Source organism: Leptosomus discolor, chromosome 8 (assembly GCF_034619465.1).
Source record: "Leptosomus discolor isolate bLepDis1 chromosome 8, bLepDis1.hap2, whole genome shotgun sequence".
Lineage (NCBI taxonomy): Eukaryota > Metazoa > Chordata > Aves > Leptosomiformes > Leptosomidae > Leptosomus > Leptosomus discolor.
Window position 1 is genome coordinate 36,629,755 of NC_141398.1, and position 24,231 is coordinate 36,653,985.

At 42.4% G+C, this 24,231-nt stretch overlaps 1 protein-coding gene across 2 annotated transcripts in view; it reads left to right on the forward strand.

Moving 5' to 3' along the window:
* E2F3 (E2F transcription factor 3) overlaps positions 1-24,231 on the forward strand; it is a 41,115-nt gene that overhangs the window by 12,361 nt on the left and 4,523 nt on the right. The window contains exons 1-4 of one of the 2 annotated variants that reach the window (XM_086469239.1): positions 15,844-15,861; positions 18,944-19,055; positions 21,220-21,421; positions 21,994-22,152. In XM_086469239.1, coding sequence (XP_086325365.1) covers positions 15,844-15,861; positions 18,944-19,055; positions 21,220-21,421; positions 21,994-22,152 — 491 coding nt within the window. Of the gene's footprint in view, positions 1-15,843; positions 15,862-18,943; positions 19,056-21,201; positions 21,422-21,993; positions 22,153-24,231 lie in introns of those variants that run through there. The other variant, XM_086469238.1, reaches the window with a different exon arrangement.

A 24,231-nucleotide genomic window follows, 5' to 3' on the forward strand; every position in this document is an offset into this window, starting at 1 on the left:
CATGGGGGAGATCTTTATACACATGTCACTACAGGTCCACCTGTTTTACAGGCATGGCATGCAGATGCACAGACTGAAAGTTTTTGGATAGTAATATTGATCAGGGCCATGACTAGTTGCTTTCTTGTTCTTGTGTGTAACTACATAGAGTGGAGAAACTTTAGCTTTCACTTAGCTTCCTAATGCTTTCACAGGCAGAGTTGAAACTCTGAATTTCTTAGGCCTACTTTGACTACCATAACATGGTTTTGGTATCCTGATCTGATTTTTCCCTTCAGAAAAAGGGTCCAAAACCCAGCATGCTTCACTCTGTCCCTTTTGCAACAAGCTGATCCTTTTTTAAAGACAAACTTAGGAGCGTCTCCTGTAGTGAGGAGCTACAGTTACCAGCAGAAGCTTGTAGTACCTGTGCATTTGTGGAGATTGTGTTGTCTTCAGACTTGCTTTCTGAGGGGACAAGCTGCTAGTCCTGCCGCCAGCTCAGCCAAATGCATCTGGCGTCTTGGCTATGTCTGTGATTGGACTATCCATCTCAGTGATGTGAGCTCCAAATTATGCAAGAACTGATGAAGGCTTGTGATTGCTCAGACAAAAGAGACAGGACATACACATATATATATATAGCCTTGGGGCTTGTGAGGGCTTAGCAGGAGTCCTTCTCTGGGAGCAGTGGAACAACGTGTGTGCTGGGGATCCTGGGGAGCCGGGCTTCTCCTCCGGTTTTAACTAGCTGCCCTTATCTGCCCTGGCACGGTGAAACCGCATCAGTCTTTTCACTAAGATTTTTGTATCCAGATGACCGATTTCAACAGAGTGATTTTTTTCTTTTTTTTTTTTTTTCTTTAAGTTTGGTATTAAGAACTCCAAGAAGGCAGGCCATTGAGGTGATTTGGGTAAGAACCTTTTACAGCAACAATATGGAATTTTTTTCACCTTAACTAGTGAAGGTGGCGGTTTGAGCATATGCCAGTATGCCTTTCCAGAGCTATGTACAGCTGAACCACAGTGGAAATCTGGAACTGTAACGACACTGCTTATAGGAAGTTTGACTCCCTGCATTTAACCACAAATGTGGTCAATCTTGGGAGAAGCAATAACAGAGAGGAAGAAAGGTGGTAGTATTTGATTAGCTTTGTTCTCCTTGTTTTCTTCAGTGCATCTGATGGATGTAGCTCCAGCTGTGAGAAAAGTGATAATATTGCTGACTGATGGTTCCAGTTTCTTCCTTGTTACACTTTGAAGATACCCTTTTGGGATAGGTATACGCTGAAAGCAAGTCTTGTTATTAAATTCAATAGTCACGTGCTATTATTAAAAGGTTGTGCTGCTTGGTAAACTATTTGGTGTTTCTGCAGACAATAACATATAGAAGAGGATTAAATACCATGTCAAGGTCCTTCAGGTGGTCACTAGCTTCATGTGTGGACTAAAACACAAAGCAATCTGGTCATGACAGATATCTGCAGTCAGTGAGTGAGGGACAAAGGTCTTCCCATTGCTCCTCGCCATTGTGCCCAGGACCAGTATGTTAGATCTGTTCAGTTCAGCAGCACAGGGATGGCTGTTTGTCTTGGAAACTAAAATATCCTCCTGCTTACTATTGGCATGTTCTCGGAAATGAAACGTAATCCTCTCATAGTCTGGGTAACCTTAATTGCCTGCTGGGGTAGGAAGGAGAAGATGAATTGGGGATCAGGTCTGTGCTACTAGGAGTGCTTCTCATGACGGAGGGAATTTCCTGGAACCATCCTGGGAGACACTTTGGGGATGTGGCTTCACAGTCTGCTTATGGTGATCCCAGCCGGTGCTGCCATGAACGGGGTCACGCTGCCCTCGCTCCCCGCTCATGCGGTCCCACCACCTCCCTGCGCTGGTGCCCGCGCTCAGCCAGACTGGGGACCTGCTTCAGATGAAAGCTAACACTGGGTGAGCGATTAGTTTTCATCCCAGCGAGCTCCCCGGGCTGGCGGGCAGCGTCGCTGGGGTGGAGGCGGCCAGTGGGGGCTGTCCCCTTGGCAGTGGAGTGCTGAGATGCACCCTCGGCTGTGAATGCTGGCACGTGCCCTCTGGCCACACGCTCTCCCCATGCATGGGACACCTTGCCTGGTGCGATGGCAGTCGGAGAGCCTCGCTGCATGTGCGACCTTAGCACCTCCTGGAAGTGGTGGAGTTGGGTGTAACAAAAACCTAACAGATGGCCCTGTAAAGGAATAGGCAGCTTTTTGTGCCGTTACTTACTGCTTAGGTTACAGAGCGCATGCAGCTGCCGGCGCCTTGCTGGCGGTGCCCAAGGGCTGAAGGGAACTCGCACGCTCTCCCCATCCCTGGCTTTCAGCTTTTAAAGGCTTAGGAGCCGTTTAGGAGTTTTGTGAGCAATTGGAGGAGTAAACATGGCTGAAAACGTTCTTGATTCGCAGAGGAAATCCTCAGTTGCTTAGATGGAGAATCTGCTTTGTCCTGTTGCTGTGTTTGCACCATGTCTCGTATGCTCGGCTTCCAGTCCCTGACCGAGGCTCCCAGGCTACGTGTAATTTAATTACAGTATGACGGCTAGCATTGAAGTAGGTGTAATTTGTGCCTAGGAGTTATGTATGTAATGAGCTTGTAATACTGGAGGCCTTCTCTGAAATCGTGGCTGTCAGGAAGTACCTCCTGAGGAAAGACTGGCTGTGCTGCTTTGGCAGGTACGGTTGCTCTGAGCAAGGCTTTGACGTGACTGATTTTCAACAGATGAAAGTCAAAGTGTCGTGGTCTTGCATGAGAGGTCACAGAATCCCTGGCGATAGTAATTGGGATGGATTTTACTGCCAGTAGCCGCAGCTGCAGCCAAGAAGCTTATCTTGCGTGGATTATGAACATGGGAAGGCTCCTCGAGCTTCTGGTCAGAGGAGTGGTAATGAACATTAGTCATATACAAAGTTCATCAAGGAAGGTTGAGTTTCATGACTGCACTCATAGCAAAGTCTCCTTTCTGCCCCTCAAGTGGAGAGATAAGGCCAGCTTGCGTGGTGGCAAGAGCGCCCAGGGCCCTGCTTATTCCACACTGTTGCAGAATTCAGCCCTCGTGACCAAAATACACCCTTGAATTTCTGCTTCAGCTTAAAAGGAGGTATATCATTGTGGTTGTAAGGGAGCCTCCACATACAAACTCAACTAGTACAGTACTCACTCTAGCTTTGGAGCCAGCCTGTAACTAATAGGGCTGCAAAATATGAGTTGATCATTTTAATCTGTTGCCTCATTTCAAACATAACTATTTTGTTATTGATTACTTCAGCAAAAAACTTCAGATGTGTTTATCTCGCAATCCTTCCTCATGCTGCCCACTAACAGAAGCCTTGGCTCTTCCCGGAGCAGCTGCCAAAACTTCCAGCTTTCTCCTGATACTTTCTTAGCACCATTGTGCATTGAAACGTGTGCAGGAGAGTAAAATGTGAAAGCTGTGTAGCGTTCTTATTTATTTTGGAATTCAGTGTCTTACACAAGGAACGCTGTAACTCTGCCATATTTACTTTCTTGTCCGCTTCAGGTAAATACATTTCATTGAATTAAAGAGAAGAAATTTCCAGTTTGCTATGGAAAGTGTAGGGCCACGCTGCAGAACTTGTTCCAAGTTAGTGCAGAGTGCGTGAGGGCTTCTTGCCAGTGCAAAGCGTGGGAGGGAAGCTGGGAGTAAGAAGACTATCATCAGCAGGCGCCTGACATGGAAAGAGTAGAAGTTACGGATGTCGAAGCTAGATGACAGGTTTTTGGGTTTTTTGAGGTTTATACTTCCAAGACAAACTGATGACTAGCAAAGCAGGTTTCTTCCAAGACAGTCTTTAAAGTGCTTTTGCTTTACCTTGGATGCCTTATTAGTCTCTTCTCCCAAGTAACAAGTGATAGGATGAGAGGAAATGGCCTCAAGTTGTGCCAGGGGAGGTTTAGATTGGACATGAGGAAAAAATTCTTTACTGAAAGAGTGGTCAAACATTGGAACAGGCTGCCCAGGGAGATGGTGGAATCACTGTCCCTGGAGGTGTTCAAAAATGTGTAGATGTGGCACTGTGGGACATGGTTTAGTGGGCATGGTGGTGTTGGGTTGACGTTTGGACTTGATGGTCTTAAAGGTCTGTTCTAACCTTATGATTCTATGAAGAACTGGCAGTCTCAGTGAAATGTAGTTGAATTTTCTTGGGTAATCTTGGTTTTCCAGTTTAATATAGTTTGGAATTAGGGTTGGGAAAACAATTACTGTAGAAAATAAGGTTTGTTTTTTGATTTTTGGTTTTTTTTTGGGAATGTACCCCACTCTAGGCTTTTTAGCAATCTAGGAAGTGTACAGGCTGGTGGGGTCTTCCCAGGGCTGCTCTGAGTTTTCTTACCCTTCGTCCTGCTGCTAACAGAATAAGGCTGTCCTTTTTCCTATCCATACACCGCTGAGAAAGACCATCATATACAGGCTATTTTTGATGCTATTCCTTTCCATAATTATATGTGGCTTTTATAAATCTGTCTGGATGGAAAGATCCTGTGTACTTTGGAAGGGCTCATTTGATCTAAATTTAAGGATGTCTCATGTCCAGTTGTGAAACTTGCTATTTTTGTTTGCCCTACCTACAGCTTTTACTAAAACAAGAGGAAAAGGATTGAAAAGGAGAGACTGAACAGTGTGTGTGAGAGGAGGGAAAGATGACTCATAAGTGGGACTGCATTTGAAAATGAAAAGGATCAAGGTGTACTGATCATAAGAAAGTAAGTTATGGTTTTTGTGAAGAAGGCACAATGAAATTATATGGTCATTTATCTTCTGAACAGATTAAGGTACATTTGTGGAAGAACCCATGAGCCTGAATTGAGTAGTTAATTTTGAAGAGAGAAGAAATCTATTTAAAGAAAGGAATTTTTAGTGCAGCCTTCAATGGGTGATATTTTAATGCTAGATTCCACTGGAAGACTTCTCCAGGCTTCTGGAAAATCCCATTTAGCTATCCATTGCCTACAATGTAGTTCTAATAACTGCATGTTTGTACAGCAAGGCAGGTAGCAGAAAGGGAAAGAGGGCTTAGGCAACAGTGCAAGAAGCCAAATGGGATTTTTGCATAGACTGCAATGAATAAGCTCAGGAATAGACACCTGAGTTTCTGCTTTCATCCAAAGTGTTATCTCTTTTTATAACTCTCTGCAAATGCTCTGCTCTTCCAGTCTCATGCTGGCAACCGTAAAACTTTCCTAAAACTTGGGATGTCCAACAGTTTTGAAATAACCCTTTCTGTAGGGTTTTAAGTAGTGTGCAATTGTAAGGATGGAGTTCTTCTGTATACAGCACTGCAAAAAGTGCTTGTGGTATTTCCCAAAACGTTTACCAGCAGTATCCAACAGCCAGCTCTTCCCACCTTCACCCTTCTTTTCCTGCCTTTCCTCCCCACCAACCAAAAGCAAAAACATAACAATATTGTAGCTGTCCAACATGTGGATGAGGGTGATAGAAGAGATCTTTAATTTTGTAAAGCATTTTGATTTAAAAAAAAAAAAAGTAACTGTCAGTATGGCATTGGATTAAAAAATTGGCTAAGTGACAGGAAAAGGGTCCTTTTGATTGATTCATTCCAGTGAGTATTTGCACTAATCTGAATACTATGGAGTGCTTTCATCATTGTCCCAGAAGTAAACAAAAAAACTGTTACTGATAGTAATCACTAGCAGAATAGTAAATGATAATGGAGCTTTCACAACTTGCTCTGTAGGCACATTCAAACACACTGCATTTTTAATACAGCCGAAGGCAAAGTTGTATGCCAGAGAAGAGGGAATGCAAGCTATGCCTTATGAAAGAGGGCCTGTATCCTGGAAAGCAGCACTTCTGGGAAGGTTGTAGTGGACGAGCAATCCACACCAGCTTCCAGCGCAATGCCGAGGAGTGATGGCACTGAGGCTTGCATCGTGGCGTGTACAAAAAAAGGCAACGGGACAGGGGATGCTTTTGCCTCAGTGAACAGTTTTGGTGCAGCTGGTACTTTAAAATAACATACACAATTCAGTGCTAGTACTAGTAAGGGGAAAATGTTGAAAACAGAAGATGATATTAAATAGGGCAGCAAAAACTGAGGTCTGAAGGAAATGTCCTACAGTGCAACTTACTTAAGCAATATTTTGCTTATGAAATTAATGTTAAGGGATGACTTGAGTGATATACAAGATATAGAATTGGGAGGGGTGGTTGTTATAGCTGATGGTTGCGCTGCAATTCAGAGGGACCTTGACAGGCTGGAGAAATGGGCCGACAGGAACCTCATGAAGTTCAGCAAAGGGAAGTACAAAGTCCTGCCTCTGAGGAGGAATAACTCCAGGCTCCAGGATGAGCTGGGGCCAACCTTCTGGAAAGCTGCTCTGCCAAAAAAAGCCCTGGGAGTCCTGCTGGACCAGCAATGCGCCCTTACGGCGAAGACCACCAATGACCTCCTGGGTGGTATTAGGCATTGCCTCTCCAGCAGGTCGAGGGAGATGAGCCTTCTGTTCTGCTCAGCCCTGATGAAACACACGTGGAGTTCTGGGTCCAGTCCTGGGCTCCCCAGTACAGGAGAGATGTGGATGTCCTGGAGCAGGTCCAGTGAAGAGCCGTGAAGGTGGTTAAGGCCTCAGAGCATCTGATACACAAGGAGAGTCTGTGAGAGCTGGGAATGTTGATCCTGGAGGAGGGGAGGTGTATAAACCCCTGATGGGAGGGAGCGAAGAAGATCGAGCCAGGCTCTTCTCAGTGCTGGGCAGTGACAGACAAAAGGCAATGGGCACAAATTGAAATGCAAAAAATTCTGTTGAAATGTAAGATTTTTACAGCAAGGATGATTAAATGCTGGAATAGGTCTTTTCATTGTGGAGTGTCCTTCATTGGAGATACTAAAAATCCAACTGGACCCAGCCTTGAGCATCTTGCTCTAGTTGCCCCCACTTTGAGCAGCAGGGGGTGGACTAGATGATCTCCGGAGGTGCTTTCCCACCTCAGCCACTCTGTGAGATGATTCTGGTGTTAAAGGGCTTCTTAAATTGTTGAACTTGAGCACATAGAGAACTTATTGCTGAAACAATGTAAACTCAAAGTGGAAATTAGACTTTTTTTCAGTGAGGGGAAAATAATAATGAATTGATACCTTCAAGTTTTGACAGAATGACTGTTTTGCGCTTGAATTTCTCTGCAGAGTATGCTCTGTAATTTCAGCTCTGAACAGCCTTGGTCAACAAGTCCATCTGCCTGCTTCTTGGTGGGAGCAATTGTATTTATAGTCCTTCCTGACAGGTGCTTGCTTGTTTAACTTTCTCAAAGATTCTAAAATGGCATGGCAATCTCTTTCTATCCTTGGCTACAAGATAGCATAGTGTTACTAATGGCATAGCAACTAGGGGAAATCTAGTGATCTGTGATATGCAGGAGGTCGTATCAGAAAGCCAGGTTCTCTTCTTTGATCAAAGGGCAGGTTAGAGAGAAAATGCAAATTAATTTCATTTTAAAATTTGAGACTTACAGGTAATAATCTGTTTTTCTGTAGAAGTCATCTCGAGGTACTTAGTTTAGGGAATATGTAGTAAAGAAGACAAAATGGCATGGACAGATTGTGTCTGGTGTGGGTCAATTTTGATAGAGAGTCAGGTCCTTGGTTGGCTCTATGACCTGAGATGTTCTGCTTCACCAGAGCCAAAAGACATAATTTTTAGCAATACACTTCATAATCTGAGAAAGAGGAGCAACTTTAACCTCTTTTCCCTTAGAACTTTATTCCCTGTGGTCACACATCTGTTATGGATGTCATCTTGTAAATTAGGCTCTCACATCAGCTTTTTAGATTGCTCTGTCCATGGTATGACAGAATTTACCCAGATGTGAAAAAGAAAATTTAGTCTACCAATGCTCATTCACTTTTCTTGTGGACTGTTGTCTCAGAGTCTGGTTTTTATTCCCTCTCTGCCACTGGGGAGAAGTAACACTTGCTATTTGAACCAAATAATTTATTTTCATTTTGCCGGCACTGCCAGGTTGTTCTGCTCCTTGGTGTGGCTGATGGAGTGATAAAATACTGCCAAGGTAGGATGCACATCATAGCGAAAGCTTGGTGGATTAGTTGTTCTTTGTGATGTTACACAGAACTTAAAACATTGAGAACTCAGCTACCTTTATGCTGTTTCAGCCATGTAAGCTGTCTGCTGCTAAACTGAGCAGTGCAATAAGAGTATATGCAACTGCTGCCTACCTTGATGTGGGGAGGGAGGAAATCATCAGCTCCCAGAATTTAGCAACCCAAGCTAGATGAAAATCAAGTTCAGTTTGTAGTCAAAGAAATGTGCTGTGAAGAAATCTCCTGATGGCAGTGCCTGCTCCTGATCTAGGATGAAGGGAGCTGTCAGCCACAACTGGGGTCTTGAGGTCCCTGCTTTCTGTGATTCTCTCCCTCACTCTCTTCTTAGATGCTTTTATCTATTTCTGCCAATTTGGAGCCTCATTTCTGACTGCTTCTAGGTATAGTTGCTTTTGGATATGTAAACAGCATTTCCTGTTTCTTGGGCACTTGTTAATTTTTATTACTCTGAGGTTTGGTATGTGGAGAAGGTTATTGTGTTAACTTCTTCAAGGTTACTTAAGGATTATTTTTTTTTTTAAATGTGGTACTAGTAATTTCATTTTCAAAACTATACCTAATTAACTTGTGAATAATAAATTGATCTCTTCATGCAAAGTCAGCATTACAGTTATTTGTAGGTGCAGAAATAACTTCTCAGCGTTAATCTGTTTGGACAATGTTGGGACTTCCTGAAAGTGAACTAAACCCCCCACAGTTTACATAATGTACAGAACTGTCCTGTGTTACAGTAAATACTTAGGACCCTCTGTTATTTCTCATCCTTTGACGCTGTAAGTGCAAATCATTGCATCTCATATGGGTCTAGTTGTCTCCTGAAAGTTTTTTGTCAACTTTCACAATGCCCTTTGGAATCTATACAGTATTTTTATCACCCTAAATGGATTTGAAGTACATTTATTACTTTTGAGGAATTCAGCTGTATGCTTTCATACTTGTGTGGAACTAGGTTAAGCACGTACTTCAAAATAAAAGGTTTTACTACTTCAGATGTGACTTCTCATAACCAATTATATTAACTGAACAAGCAGTTAGGTGTAAGAACCATCATGCCTTAGGCAGTGAATTAAAAATATGGAGTCATGATTGGTGTCGACTCTTTTTAAGAAAGGATTCTCCTCCTTTGGGGGCATGAGTACCCAACACTAACACTCACGTGTGCCTGAGTACTTAAAACTTACTGCCTTCTAATGTGTAGTGCTCTGCTGTGGTTTCTGGAGTGTTTGCATATGGATCCTCTTTGTCATTAATTTTTGAAAGAATGTGCAAGTTGGTTCCCTGTGAATCACCTGTCAGTAAGTAAAGCAATGCGGTTCCTTGGCACTGCACTGATATAACTGGTACAGGTATTTTGTGTGGAGTGCAGGAAGCTTTGGGGTGCTAGGGTGGGAAATCTCAAACTGCAGACCTGTACAGGCAAGAAAACTTGCAATCCAGAAACTTCGTTGGTGTAATTCCACAGGCGCCGTCCTTTCTTGTAGGTGTCCTGTGTCCAAAGGAAACAAAGCTCGAGATGCTGTGGTTTAGGCTGGCAATTCAGTGAGCAAACCTTGGGATGCAAGCCCAGTCTTGCATCATTGCAGTGCACCTACACTGAGATAGCACTGGTGTGGCCTTGCGAGTGCTCCTCCCTTTTTGCTTTGTACGTGTTAAATCTTATTGATTATATCTTCCTAAAGAGTTTTATGACTATATTCTACATGTTCTAGAAGTAAGGAGTAACTCTCCTCCTGATTCCTATGTCGATATATATGCCCAATGTACTACTACTTTAGTTTTTAACCTGTGTATCTGATACTTCATGGCATTTACTGGAATTTCCTCCAAGGAAGTTCATCCTATCCTATTTTCCAGCTCCCTTAATGTTCTTCCTCCCCCTCCCAGGGCTCGTTTGTTTAGTAGACAATTTGGCAGACAAAGGACAGTGTTTGAGTTTCCCTTTTTTAAATAGCTGGGCTAATTTCTACATATGGAGTGGAAGCCGCTCAGTGGAACTAATCCAATCAGAATCTTATTTGGAAGTTAATGACTTTTAAAAGAATACTTTTAAAAATAATCCTTAAATACAAAAGACAAAATAATCTTTAGGATATATTTTGAGACTGACTGCTTTGCGATGGTTTTTCTTTGGGACCAACCTTAAAATGATCTGGAAGATTTATTTCCCTTGGTCCAGTTCGGTTGTAGCCTCACCAGTGTGGAGGCTGGAAGTCTCCTGAAGGGCCAAAACACTGCAAGCAGCTCTGCAGCCATGTGAAGAAGCAGTGCTCTGTTGCACACGGTGTGAATTGAAACGATTTCTTTCTTATTTGGCTTACTTTGATCTCGATGAGTCGTGTTAAAAGCAGACCTGTGTCGATGTAATTGTTACATACAGATGCAATACAAATAAATGACACCAAGAAGTCTCTTCCATGGCCAGTCTGCCATCGTGTCCTGCCCCCCTTGCCCGCTTGCCATCAGTTTGAAAGTTCAGCGTCAGGCCTGTTTTATGACAGACTTGTTTTCTTCAAAGGATGTCTGTGGTGAGAAATTACTGACATGAACTGCAACTGAAAACCCTCAAGCTTTGCTCTGGAGGCAGCAACCTTGCTGAAGTGGTGTCTTTGGGAATGGGGGTGGGTGAACAGCCGGTAGCTTTGACATCAAATTGTAGGACCAGGCTGGCGTTAAAGCGGGGTGGTGGCAGGGCTAGCCTTGCCACCATGACCCTGGCTGTGCTTCCCAGGGAACGGGAGGGAAACTGTCCTGCTGCAGCTAGCCACCCCAAAAACCTGCAGTCAGGATTCCGCCCTACCAGACACTGGTTGTTCTGGTCTTGCTTCTGCATAGGAGTCTTGGCTATTTGGCAGTATGGTTTCTGGAAGGTTTGTCTCCAGAGCTTCCAGCTTAACCAGGTAGGTGCAGCTCAGCCTCCAGCAGCCGTCAGGATGAGGGAGTAGCTGTTGCATGGAGCCATTTTCTGCACTGCTCAGACATGTGTTCTCCTCACCTTGGGCAGTTAAGCAGTTGAGATGAAACTAGGTGCAGCTTCCTGAAAATAACTTTCCATATTTCAACATGAAGTAACCGGAACCTTCAAGCTTAGTACAGTGCAAAGCCATTACTTCCAGTAAGAAGTAATTGTTTCATATTTGGTGGAAAAAATTGCAATAGAAAGATCTCAGATGATTCATTCACTATACAGCATAGGTGTAATTCTGTTGGTCGAAACGTGGTTTATGCTTTGGTTTTTCTTGCACAACTATTGTAATGTCCTTCCCCTTCTAGTGCAAAGAAAATATGAAGTAGAATCTGTACCGCAGCAGTGTAGGAGAACAAGGTAAGCCGCACATTTTAGCAGTGGCTACTATACTGAGTACAAGCCTGACGGGGTGTAGGCTGATCCCATGGCATCTGATGGTGATGAGCGGAAAATAGAATAACATCAAACGGGTTGTCTGCTTACCTCAGTGTCCGAGTTATGTTACATGGTGACTGAGATACTCTGACCATCTGGATGAAAGTCAAAGGGAATTAGTACCTTGAGATTATAATCCTCCTTCAGTAAAAATGACCTGCCGGAGGTCTGGGAAGAAACTACTGTTTTTCATTGTTGTGTTTCACTTCTATCTTGTTTTGGTTCATGTCATTGTGTTTCATTTAAAAGTGGTTGAAAATGTTCTTCTGCTCAGACAAGAGCGAGATGAGAGAAGTGTGAACTGGGGTGAGGTGCAGGGTATCTATGTACAGTGCATCACGGGAGCGAGCTCTCTTCTGCTCAGCACACCTGAAAGCTAATGTGTTCCTTCTAGTCGGTGTTAAAATGGAATCATGTGATGTTCTGCAGTAATGGCTGGGAGGCACACGATGCTTGCATTGCTTCTTTCTGCATATTCAACCTGAGAAGGGAAAGCCATTGCTAGGTTCCTCTGGCTTAGGTCCTACCTTCAGATAAGAATCTGCTGCTGAAAATTTGCCATCCATTTTTTAACTTTTTGAGATAAATAAGTCTTACAGTTTGATATTTAAGCGCTTACAGTTTGTGGCTTCCTTCACACTCCTGATATGTCTGAGGGAATCATGAAAATGGAAAATCGATGGAAATAAGATGGTTTAATTGGGCCTTGAAAGAAACTTCACCAGAGTAACACTATCAGCCTCCAGCTCTTGGGGTCAAATGCCTAATGAGGAGAGGCTGCAGATGATCAGAACATTATTTAATTTGATAATCGTGGGGTCTCTCTTGAATTATAAAACCTGATTAAGACATACAAAGGGGATTTTCTTTTAATATTCATCTACATTAAGAATAAACAATATGACTGTAGCTGAATGAATAACTTCAATATAGGAGCTAGAGAGGAATTTCCATCAGTCAAAACTGTAATAAGCTGATACCTGATAAACTGAAGAATAAGATGATAGTTTAGGAAAGACAAATGGGTATAGTGGAAAAGGTTGGTTGTTGGTGGTTTTTTTTTTTTTCTCTTTTTAATACAGTTGCCATTTTCTGAGAAGAAAATCTGGGGCTTTTGTGTTGGAGTAGGTTGATCAGGATTTTTTGTAAGCTGTGTTTGCATTTGCTTTAAAATGCTTCTTTAGGTGTTACTTTAAATAGTAGCTGCTTGTCACTCAGCTAATAATCCTGACTAATAAGTAGCAGTATTTTAGACTTGTGTTCTTCCTTGTGTTGGCTGTATAATATATTCCATTTTCAAGGCACTATTTTTGTGCATCTTTTTATATGCTTTTACCTCAGTCTCATGAATGGGCTATGTGTAAAACTTAATTCTGAGGTCATGTTTTTGTTAAAGTGCCATTCTTGATCTTGGTCCTCTGCATAGGGTAGCATGGGAATGCATACTTTTGACAGAGAAGTGATATTTTTGGGAAGAGTTGAGAGGACTTTTAGAACTCCCCTTTTAAGGACATACTTAGTTTGTTGTCTTTTACATGCTTTCCCAGCTATTTCTTTATCTTCCTATTCTTTTCTTAACCCCCCTTTTAATGGTTGGAATTCACTACTGAAACCAAGGGTTGTATGGTATGAATTATTGACATCTGTGTGTAGACGACTGGGGTAAATATTTCTTCATGGGCAACTGAAAGCCCTCTCCCTTCCAGGAGTTTGAACTGCAAATTTATCTCCTCATTGCTCAAATAGACATGAAATGAGGAGTTGTCACTAGGAGTCTGAAAGCAGGAACTCTGATAGTCCTCTTGCATCTTTTCGCTGCCCTTGGGTGTTTCTCCACTTGTGCGCTGACCTGCAGAGCTCAGCCCCTTCCTTGCTGAGAGCTCCTCTGCTGTCTTGTCTGCCCCTCTCCCCATTTTTTTGGTCTCTTCTGGTGTTAGCTGCAGTGTTTGCCATGCCCTCTGCTGGGTGCAGTGCTCTGGCAGGCACTCGAGGCTCTCCACATACCTGAGTCTGTTCATTTGAGCATGTTCAAAACACACAGCCTGTATCACCTTGGCCAGTGGAGAAATTTCCTTAGCATATGGATATTTCTGTGCAATCACCCCAAGGTGTCTTTTTTGATTAGCTGCTTCTGTTGTATTCCTTCCTTATTAAGCTCCAGCTTAATTTGCCCTTTCATGTAAGATGTTAGCTTTCTTCTCTGCGGCTCCTGACCTCTGGAACAGCTTTCTAGAGTTCATGCCTCAGACCCTTGGCTTTTAAAACTGCGTTTTTAAGTGACTGCTTAATTTTGAAAAAGTGGAAGAAAGCCTGTGGAAAGTACATGGGGATTGTTAAAGCATCTGTGCCTTGGCTTCCTTGCTGCAGTCAAAATTTATCTGTGCACTCTGGATAGGCTTGCATCCCCTCCCCAGTAATATCAGCGTTGTGGTGACTTGCAGAAAAGCTGCCATTTTATCTGCCCGTAGCAATTGCAGTATCTTCTAGAGACTTCACCAGGCTTAGTCACCTGCCCTTGCTTAACTTGCTCAACTTAGTCCTTGCTCAGGAACACTGACAGAGACACAGCTGGGCACTACGACACATTTCTGTGGCTTGCTGCTTAGTTCATCGTCAGCTATCGCTTAATACACAGAATTTATTCCTTGCTTTGCTTGGTCATTTGCAGTCTTCCTATTCTTCCTGCCCAGTCAACCCTAAACTGGAGTTTCTTTCCAGCTCCTCATCCCATTTATTTGGAGTAAGTTATTTTATCTTCTGTCCCCATCTCAGCAGGCTTTGTCCCAGGTTACTTTCGCTCTTATTCTGAGTTAAACTTTTGTCTCCTTGTATTTAAATCAGACTGCTGCTGCTCTAATATACCCTGAGTGCCTGCTCAGGGAGCAGGGGACTTGGATATCTCTTGTCCTGGACGAGACCTCCCTGGAGATTGAATGTGCATTGCCTGGGCAGGCCCAAGAGCTGCAGTTTGAAATGGAATTTGGCTCTTAATTTTTGTAATGAAAACGTACTGACTCTGCCTTTCCAAGTGTTTTTAAATTTGGCATTTTTAGGGAATAGAATATACCCAACTGAGATCATCCTTCTGTCAAATTTTATGTGCCTGGTAAAGCCTGATGAGTGCAGCGACATTTCAGACAAAGGGTTTTCAGAAGGTAGCACAGGTAACATGATTTTTCTTAGGTCTGCCTCTTGCAAAGAGTGCAACTGCCCTGCGTCCAGTAATAAAGCTGAGAGACACATCTAGCAGGAAAAATTTTGTTGTGCATAGTTTGGCAAAGTTATGTTCCATGGTTTTATCATTGGAAAGAATTAGAGGATGTTTTGCTGATTCTTCCCTCAAACTGAGAAATGTAAGCCTTGTAGAAAATGAGGCTTCGGTTTGCCGTGGTGCAGTCTTCAAAAGCTGATGCTGGCTATCCCCCACCATGGCGCTTCCCTCTCTGCTATCTTGACAAAACCCCTTGCTGGCTGTTGCCTAATGCTTAGCGCCTCACTATCTGTTACGTTCTTGCCAGGTAACACTTTGACTTTTCCTTTTTCTTTTTAATTGGTGCCAGTTTCTTTCCCCAAGAACTGCAGTTGATAACTATGTAACATGAAAGCGAAGCCACCTGACTGCCAAGCTGATGCCCCAAGGGGCGTGGGGGTATCCCACTGCTCCTGCTCACAGCCCTCACTGCAGCCAGGTCACTCAGAAGGGATAACCTGGCAGAAAACTCATTTCTGTTTTGGAGTAGGACTAGATTTCTGCTGGTTGTGACCTCTTTAGCCAGCTCCCAGAGTGGTCTGGTGAAGACCCATTAGTCCTGCGGAGGACACAGAAGAGTTGGTGGCAGTGACCCGTTAGACCCAGATGGCTGTGAAGTCAAAATGGCCCTTTAAGGCGAATGGGCTATAATTTCCCATTTGCACCTTTTCCACGCCTTTTTTTCAATTCATAAAAATCACATTTGCTCTTTTTCTAGTCTTCTGTAAGCATACCTGCCTACAACTGCTTCTTAAAATTTTATCCCTGAGACCGAGCATTGTAAAGTGAATTGCATCAGGTCCTGCCTACTTGAAAATACTTAGCTTATCCTAGGAGTTTTTGAACTATTTTTCTATAGAGACAAGTGGTCATACTAAGACATTCTTGCAGGTTTGCCTCTGATGTTAATTGTGGTAGCTATCTGGGTTTGGTTGGTTTGTGGTTGGTTTTTTTTTGTTTTGTTTTTTAAAAAAAAGGGATTGGAGTTAGAAGAGCATAACCACACAGGAGTTGAGGTACCACCTGGTTTGAGTGGTCTGTGCTGAACAGTGGATCTGTAGTTGTATCTGTATCAGGAACTGCTCATGGTGCTGGAAGAGAAAGTTAAGTCAAAACAGTTGCTGCCAAATTCTTTTATGTTGCGAATAAGGGGTGAGGTAGGTGTCTGGTTCAGCTCAATAGGATACTTTCCTGTTTCTTTAACGTCTCTTGCTGGGTGTGTCAATTGGTAGCTTTACCTGTTTCACTGCCCCATGTGTTTTGTGGTCCTTTCACAATCCCCCTGAAGAATCTGACTTCCATTTATTGCACTCAAGTTTCAGGTTGCTGAGAAGTTCTTAGTCACTATGCTTCCTGTTGTTCCCTTTCATGTTTGTTCTTTAGCTTGCTGCTTCTTAGCAGGTCCCAGGTACTGTGTCAGAAGATTCTGCATGCTATGATTGATTGAACAATGCAAATAAAGACAAATTAAATGGACTTTAAACAGTGCAAATAATTAATATAGTGCTGTAGCAGAACTAACTTATGCAAATCAAGAGATTTTTTGAAAGCGTTACTGATTTTGCCGATTGCTGAACATGGATCTTGAGATTTCTGAAGGGAAGTCTGACATCAGAAAGCACTATGAAAAATTTTGGAAATGAGAGAAAGAAACCATGAGTCACCCAGGATCTCTAGTGCGAAGAAAAAGGCACTAGAAAATCTTTGGTAAGTCAGGGAAGAAGAAATGGAGATAACATACCATTTCAGTGCTGCATCTTATCAGTTATGAAGTTTATAAAACAGGAAGGGGAAGAGAGCACTTGCTGGGAGACATATAACATCTGGCCAGAAATTAAACATTCCACAGGCTTTGCTGAAATTGCCTTGCAGTAACTTCACCAAGCTCTTTTAAACTCTTCTAAAATATTTTGCGCTCTACTCTCTCAGGTTTCCTCTGTGCTTCATGCCCTACAAAATAACTGTCTTGTAGCACTATCTCTGTCGTTTGGTATTTTCCCAGAAGCCAGCCAGTGGCCCTGTGCTGCCCGTAGGTACGGCACGCTGGTGGGACTGACAACAGCCTCTTGTTTGTAACACCCCCCAACACACACAGCCGAGCTTGTGCCGCTGTGCGCAGCCAAAGGATGCTGTTATGTTCTCTCACTACCGAATCTGATTACTTGAAGTTCACAGGAGAAAGTTGTAAGTGTTTAACCACAAAAGCAGGGGCAAAATACCGTTGTTTGTGTCTTGCAAACAAGTCAAGACAAAAAATTTTGATGTGTAGTCCAAACTGAAGTTTCTCTTCTGATGGAGATCGCTGCTGCAAGTCTCTGGATTTGCCAGAAGTCTTTAGCATTTCCCCTCCTTCTCACACCTGGTTTTGAGATTCTCTTTTATCTTTAATTGTATCCCTTTGGCCTAGTCTTCCCACACCCTGAATTGTTCCCTTTTCACCCTTCCTTCCTTTTCTCCTATGGTGCTCAGGGTGGAAAAGCACTTACTTAAAAAAAGTGTGAAATGTATTTCTCCTTGTGGAATAGCTGTAATCTTAATTTAATCCAATTATATTGGCTAAACATATTAGTTGGATGCTTTTGTTAACAGTTGACCTTTTCAAAATCTGTGTCCTTGGATTGCAGACCCACATCTCGGGGAAGAGAAGCAGAGGTGTTTCATGCCATGAGAAGCTGCCACTGATGAGCTGCTGGGAGCCCAGTGCCCGTGTTGGCTAGAAGGATGCAGTTAGTTTGGTTCCGCTCTGTCAGTGATGAATTAGCTCCTTGCCCCTTCGCACAAAATACAGAGACAGTGGCTCGAGCCCTCTGCGCACACTGTTACACTGGGCTTACGTGACTTTTGCCTTTCAATAAGTTTGAGGTTCGCAAATGGAGTCCTGTACAAAGATGTTAGTTAGCTATCCATGAACAAATGCATATAAATTAATTTATTTAGAGCCTTCTGTTGGTCGCAGGCCCAAAGTAAAATGCGTAAGCTAAATCCACAATACAGAAATATCTGTCTACAACTCCACAGCAGAATGTATTATTGTATCTTGGCTCACTGAGGAGCAGGCTATGATCCAACCTTTTGGGGCAAGTCTAAAGAGCAACCAAATAAAGTACTCTGAATTATTCTACCTAATGAATAAACAACATTATTTGGAAACTGTTATTTGGCTAAACTTCATTAGATGTAAAACTTCTTTTTCCTGTGTCTTCCCCAGGTAATGGTCTTTCCATTGTTAGGATGGAAAGTATCCCCAGATTTAATTTCAGTAACCTGAGTAGCATGGCAAAGTATAGAGTTGTTTCCAAAGATAGTAGATTGTATTTCTGTCTAGGAACAAAACTCATATTGACAGTGGTTTTTCTTGCTGTTTGTCTGCGTGTTGCATAGTTTAACAGTTTCATTTATTATTTCTGTCATTCAAGGTGTACACAGCTTTCCTTTGAGCTGAATGTGCCACATTTAGCTGGTTTTCAGGCATCATCTTTCTAATACTACTTTTGCTGCAGCTTGCTTTTATGTAGGTAGCTTTAATGCAAATGTGCTAGTTAATGTGAAATGGATGTAGTGGTTGTGCTTTCAATGAGGACAAAAATTGTTGAGAAGCTGAGGAGAACAGTTGTCCAGTGCTACCCTTGATGTCATGTCTTGTATTTCATTGATGGAAAGTTTATAGCAGTGGAAATTACTGGCCCTCTCAAAGCCATCCTTTCAAAAGGTGAAGGAAACTTGCACTAGTGCTACCTGTGCACAAACTTATATGCATCTAAGGAGTTTTTCAAAAGAAATGTAGCTTTGTGGGTGCATATGTGTGTGTGCTTGAGAGATTCTCTTTGCTTTTCTTAACTGAAATGTTGTCAGCTGAAGTGAGGGTTGAAATCTTTCATATGTATTTAAGAAGGTCCAGACTAGACTGAAGTAGATCATACAACTGTCACTAAAAAAAGGCTGAATTTTCAAATAAAACCGCCATCAACCTAGCCTTTGAGAGTGATGTGTTTAAGTCCACTTTAGGATTCCAGTAAATATTCAGATTCCCTTGTGACGAATACGGGGTATGAACGTGTACTGATACCCTGTTGTGACAAGTTCACTGCTGTTTGCCTTTACTGTGACCCCAATATTGCATTTGAAGTGCAATACACTTCGTAACAATCCATAAATTACAGAAAAATTTTTATTTTTTTTTAACAGGCAAAACGAAGGCTGGAGCTAGGAGAAAGTGGTCACCAGTATCTTGCCGAAGGACTAAAGACTCCAAAGGGGAAAGGAAGAGCTGCAACAAGAAGTCCAGATAGTCCAAAAAGTAAGAGAACTTGTAACACGCTGTATGGCACAGAGTTTTTTATTTTACTAGATTGAGATCAGAGCAAAGCAATACAACAGGCTGTGTTACCTAGCTAAAAGTGGTTTTATTACTATCCTCACCTGGACATGCATGCAAGATACTCAAGCCCATAGCCAGGTAGCGGATGACAGGTTTGCAGCGTGCATTGGTTGGTGCAGAGCTGCTGAGAGGCTGCAGAGGCTCCTGGCTGCTGGGTCTGTCGCTCTGGCTGCAGCCTCTCTGTGAGGGAGCTCCTCTTCAGCCATGGACAGGAAGTTGGGGATGCTTAGGAGAGGTAGATGCTGAGGAATGAAGGTACTGTGATCAACACACAGTTATTAGGCAAGGCTAATCAGGCCAGCCGCCTCCTTCCCCACTAAAGTTGCAGCAGATGATTCTTCCCCCCAGGCAGGGATTTGTGAAGACCGCTGGCTGTGCCTCAGCAGCATGGCAGGCTAAATGCTTTTTTTAAGTGCTTTCTTTGTGGGCTCTGAGTTGCCTTCCCTCCCTGCAATATGAGATTATTACTGCCACTGCTTAGATGCTGCAAGTATTAGTTTTTGCACATCTGTATTGCCTTGGGCAGTAGGTGTCTGGCAATAGGAGCTGTGGGGTATAGCTTTGCCGTCTTGTTTGGGGGGTTTCAGCAGGGGAATTAGGCTTGCAGAGGGAGGTGAATGGGGAAATAGGGGCACTGAAGCAGCAGCGGTTGTGATGGGAGAGCAAGAGGTGTGAAGGAGTACTCACTTGTCCCTTCTCACCAGTCTAAGTGCTTGTTTCTATTGAGGCAGATAGGAAAAGTGAAATTAGCTGAAGATACAAACTTAGAGTGGACAAGTTAAACAACCACAGTTGTTTTAATTAAACTGAACTTCATTAAGCTAAATGAAGTCCATTTTCAATTGAAGTGTGTTCTCACAGAAGTTCAGTACTGTTTGGAGCATAGGATGCTGCTGCAGTATTGACAAGGCTGTACAAAGAACTCCCTGGTGCATGACTAGGAGCACATGCCATTTTGGATGGGGGGGGGGATCAAGTATCCTCTTGCCCTTACCACTCTGATCCTCTTATTCTTTTCTAAACCCCAAAGGAAAAACAAACAAACAGAAACCACTCTGCTCTAAATTCACAGAGTTGCCTAAGTGGTATGAATATTCCTCCATTTCCCAGTACAGACAAGCCCTGAATCTACCAAGGAATGAGATACAGCTAGCTGGTTCTCTGCAAACAGGCAATGGCTTGGTTTTCATTCAAAAGCCATCGTGTACTTGAAAGTATTTCAGGGTAGTCCAAAGGTTCGCTTTCAGTTTTGACTTGACTTCTGCCATTAAATGTGGGACCCAAACCTTGGAAACATGAAAATGACTGCCAGATCAGCCTAAGATCCACCCTGCATAATACTTGAAACGAATGAAGGTTTGAGAGGTACCAGCCCAGCAGACTTCTAATATTGGCTGGCTCATTTCCTGTGACACAAAGGCCTTGAACGTTTAGAATTAGAAGTTATTCTGATTTAAGTATCTAAACTCTTAAAAGTGCATCTATTAAGTATATAGGTGCTGCATTAGTGCATGAAAACAGCAAGTTGCCCAGTAAGATCCCAGCTGTTTGCTGACTTCTGATTTCGAAGAAGTGGATACTCTTGCCCAGTTTGAGCATTGCTTGGTTATGGAGCAATGATGATTATAAATTTAATCTTATGTCAGTCTCCTCTAGTTCACTTCAGTTTTCTGTAAGTAGTGGAGTCTGGTGCTGATGGAATCTGTCATTGTGTTCACCCAGAGAAGTACACCTAAGTCCTGCTTAGTTGCATGTGAAAGCCCAAGTAGAATGTTGCTATATGTATCCCTCAGACTAATGGAAATATTTGCATTTAAAAAAATGTATGTATTTGCTCATGTACCTGTGACTTTTGGAAAAGTACTTCTTGAAATACAAATAAATACCCAGTGGTAAGTTGTGTCTTAATGCAGAGGTTTGAGAGATTTCTTTAGTAAAAATGAAAGAAATATCTGTAATATGTATCCTTTCATTTCTGGATGCTACTTTTGGAAGCAAAAAGAGAAAACCTGATTTATCTGTTTGGGTGTTGGTTTTTTTTTTTTCTTTTTCTTTTCTTTCCAAGCTCCAAAATCTCCTTCAGAAAAGACTCGGTATGATACATCACTTGGCCTTCTTACAAAGAAGTTCATTCAGTTGCTGAGCCAATCCCCTGATGGGGTCTTAGATTTGAACAGAGCGGCAGAGGTCCTCAAGGTGCAAAAAAGGAGGATTTACGATATCACCAATGTATTGGAAGGCATCCATCTCATTAAGAAAAAATCCAAAAACAACATTCAGTGGATGTGAGTATTCATTATCCTTTTCCATTCCTGCTGGCCAGTTTCACTGTCACAGAGCAGCAGTGTTTTTCTTCTCCCACCTTCCATTCTAACACTTTGTTCCAAGCAGTCATCCAAAACGCCTTCCATCAGGATAAAGCTTTCTTTTTCTGTTAAGACATGTTTTCAGTGTATAAGTAGCGTTTGTCAAGGAAATTAGAAACCAGCGTTTTGTCTGAATACTGGATTAACGCATTTGCTTCTGCAAACAGAGTAAGTTTTTTAGGTGCCCATCTCTACCTACTTGCCTTCCTCAGTCTTTTTCAGGGTGTGGTTAGAGGAGAGGGGAGCTAGAAGCAAGATTTTTGGAAGTGCTTAGAAATATTCAACTTTTCCATCTTGGTGGCATTTCCAGGATGTGTTGTTATAAAAAGATGCTTTTTCTGGAAAGTGTAGTTTGTGTTGATTTGCTATGGGCAGGTTTAGGGAGAAGGGGCTAAGAACTTGATCTGCAGTGTAAAACCCTGCCTCTTCCCTTTCCCGTAGCACAGGGTCAAGTTTTACAGAAGCTGAAGGGGTGTCTTCCTCCTTTGTAGGGGCTGCAGTCTGTCAGAGGACGGTGGCATGCTGGCACAGCGTCAAGGCCTCACAAAGGAGGTGACCGAACTGACTCAGGAAGAGAAGAAACTGGATGAGCTAATCCAAAGCTGCACCTTGGACCTCAAGCTGCTAACGGAGGACTCAGAGAATCAAAGATATCCTTTTTCCCAAAACCTCAAAGGTGGTCAGTCTTACTGTGCCCTGTGATACTGGAACTCTTCTATGTGATGTGATCCAAAGCATCAGAATTCTCCAGAAGTTGGCTAATGGACTTTAATGTAGTTCTATAGAAAATTTACTTAAGCCACCTGCACCTGTAATGCATCTGGAATGTCAAAAAAAAAAAGTGGTTTATGAAGATGCCCATTAACATCCATGTTTATGTAGAGTAGAACCAATCTACCTGATTAATGAGTGACAACATCCAACAACCCTGTGCTTTTTCAACTACTTTGAGCCTAGAGCAAACCCTGGTTTTATGTATGCAGAAATTATGAAGGCATGCAGACAAAGTCTTTGCTAAGGTAACAGACTTGTGTGTGTGTACTCATTATTTTTTTTTCTTTTTTTTTTTGCTTTAAACTAATGTGTTTATAAATTACAGACATAAAGAGGAAAATAAAGTTGGGAGTCAGTTTAGTCTGAAACTTGCAACTAATTTTCAGATTCCTCTGGTTAGAGAATCTGTAATAGAATATCATAGATAACGGTTTTATGAGCGCTCAAAATGCCTATTTTAGACTGAATTATTTAATGTAACAGCAATGCTCAATTGCATAAAGTTCGTACGACTTAGGGTATTTTGGCTGTTGATACCCCTTGTAATTAGCCAGTTCTCATTTTCACTAGGTTCCCCAGCTATTAGAGGCAGAAGAAAGCATTTTATTAAATGCTGATGTGAAAAGTTTTATTACTTTGTATAATGAGTAGTTCTTAAAGAGCATCTAATAAGGTGGACTTATTCTCTGTTCTGAAGGATAGGAAGCATCAGTAAAAAATACGTGAACTGTGTAAATGTTGTCTTTTGATGAGCTTTCATACACATTTGATGTGTAAGCAAAGATCACTAAATAGCACAGGGAGTAGGCTCTGCACTGCCTTCAGCTAAGAGCTTGATCCACGAAGAGATTTAAGCAAGACAAAACTGAGCGTTAAGATTCTTTCTTTTTCTAGTGCTGATTCCTGTGGCAGAGATCCCTGCTCTGGCCTTGCTGGCTCCTGTGGGGATGGGTGAGGAGGGACCAGCATTAGCAGCTTGTTGACCTTGTGCTTTTGGATTTGGGAGAGTGTATTCCCCAAATCCTTCTGTGACTTTTGAGTTTATCAATAATATGAGTGGTGATTGAGGAGAGAATGTAGAAGTGTGAAACCTGGGGCTGAATCTGAGTGCACCCCACTACTGTCTTTTGCTTGCCTCACCTCAGTCTGATGTGAGTTGACCTGCTGAATACTCATGGATCTGAGAATCCTCTTCCTTTGCTTAATCACTGAAGGTGAATGTTCTGTTTTTGAAGGTTTTTTTTCTTTTCCCTCATGATTAGCTAGTGTGATTCCTCATCTTATAAATAGAATCAGAAAATAACTGATTGTTACCTCGGATGTTTTGCGATGTGCCCAGCATTACCGTGGGGAGCCTTTAGCTGTGAAGATTGTTGTTATTTTATCTGAAAACCATGCAATGCTTTCCTTTGTATAATGACGGTCACTGTTGCTGTAACTTGTACTCTGCCTCTGCAAACCTTACTAAACGAGTGGTAAAAACCTTGATAAAAGCCACTTGGGTGAAAGCTGACTTGTTGTTTTGCCTCTTGACCTGTTTGGTCCAAGTTAGATGTGAGATGTGTTGGTGTTTTGTGCTTGGGCAGCCTGCCTTGCTGTACTGCACGGTAACAGTACACATTTACACCCCCAGAAAGTATAATAATAAATTAGGCTTTTTATTTCTATGGCGTAAATGTTATGCTAGATACCTCACAGATGACAAAACTAAAGAGCTGGAATCACTTGTATGTGGTCGTGGCTGTTTCACAGTTCTTTTTGCAACTAAAATCAGTGTTAAATGGGTCAGTACGTGAGGCACCACCATACTATAAAACACTTGTGTTGGTTTGGACAGATTCATGTTGGACAGCAAAATATTCATATTCATTCTATTGCTTATGCAGAAATCGACCTTCTGCACTGTCAAGTTGTTTAAAGTAGTTGTTTAAGCAGGTTTTTGAAATAATTTTATA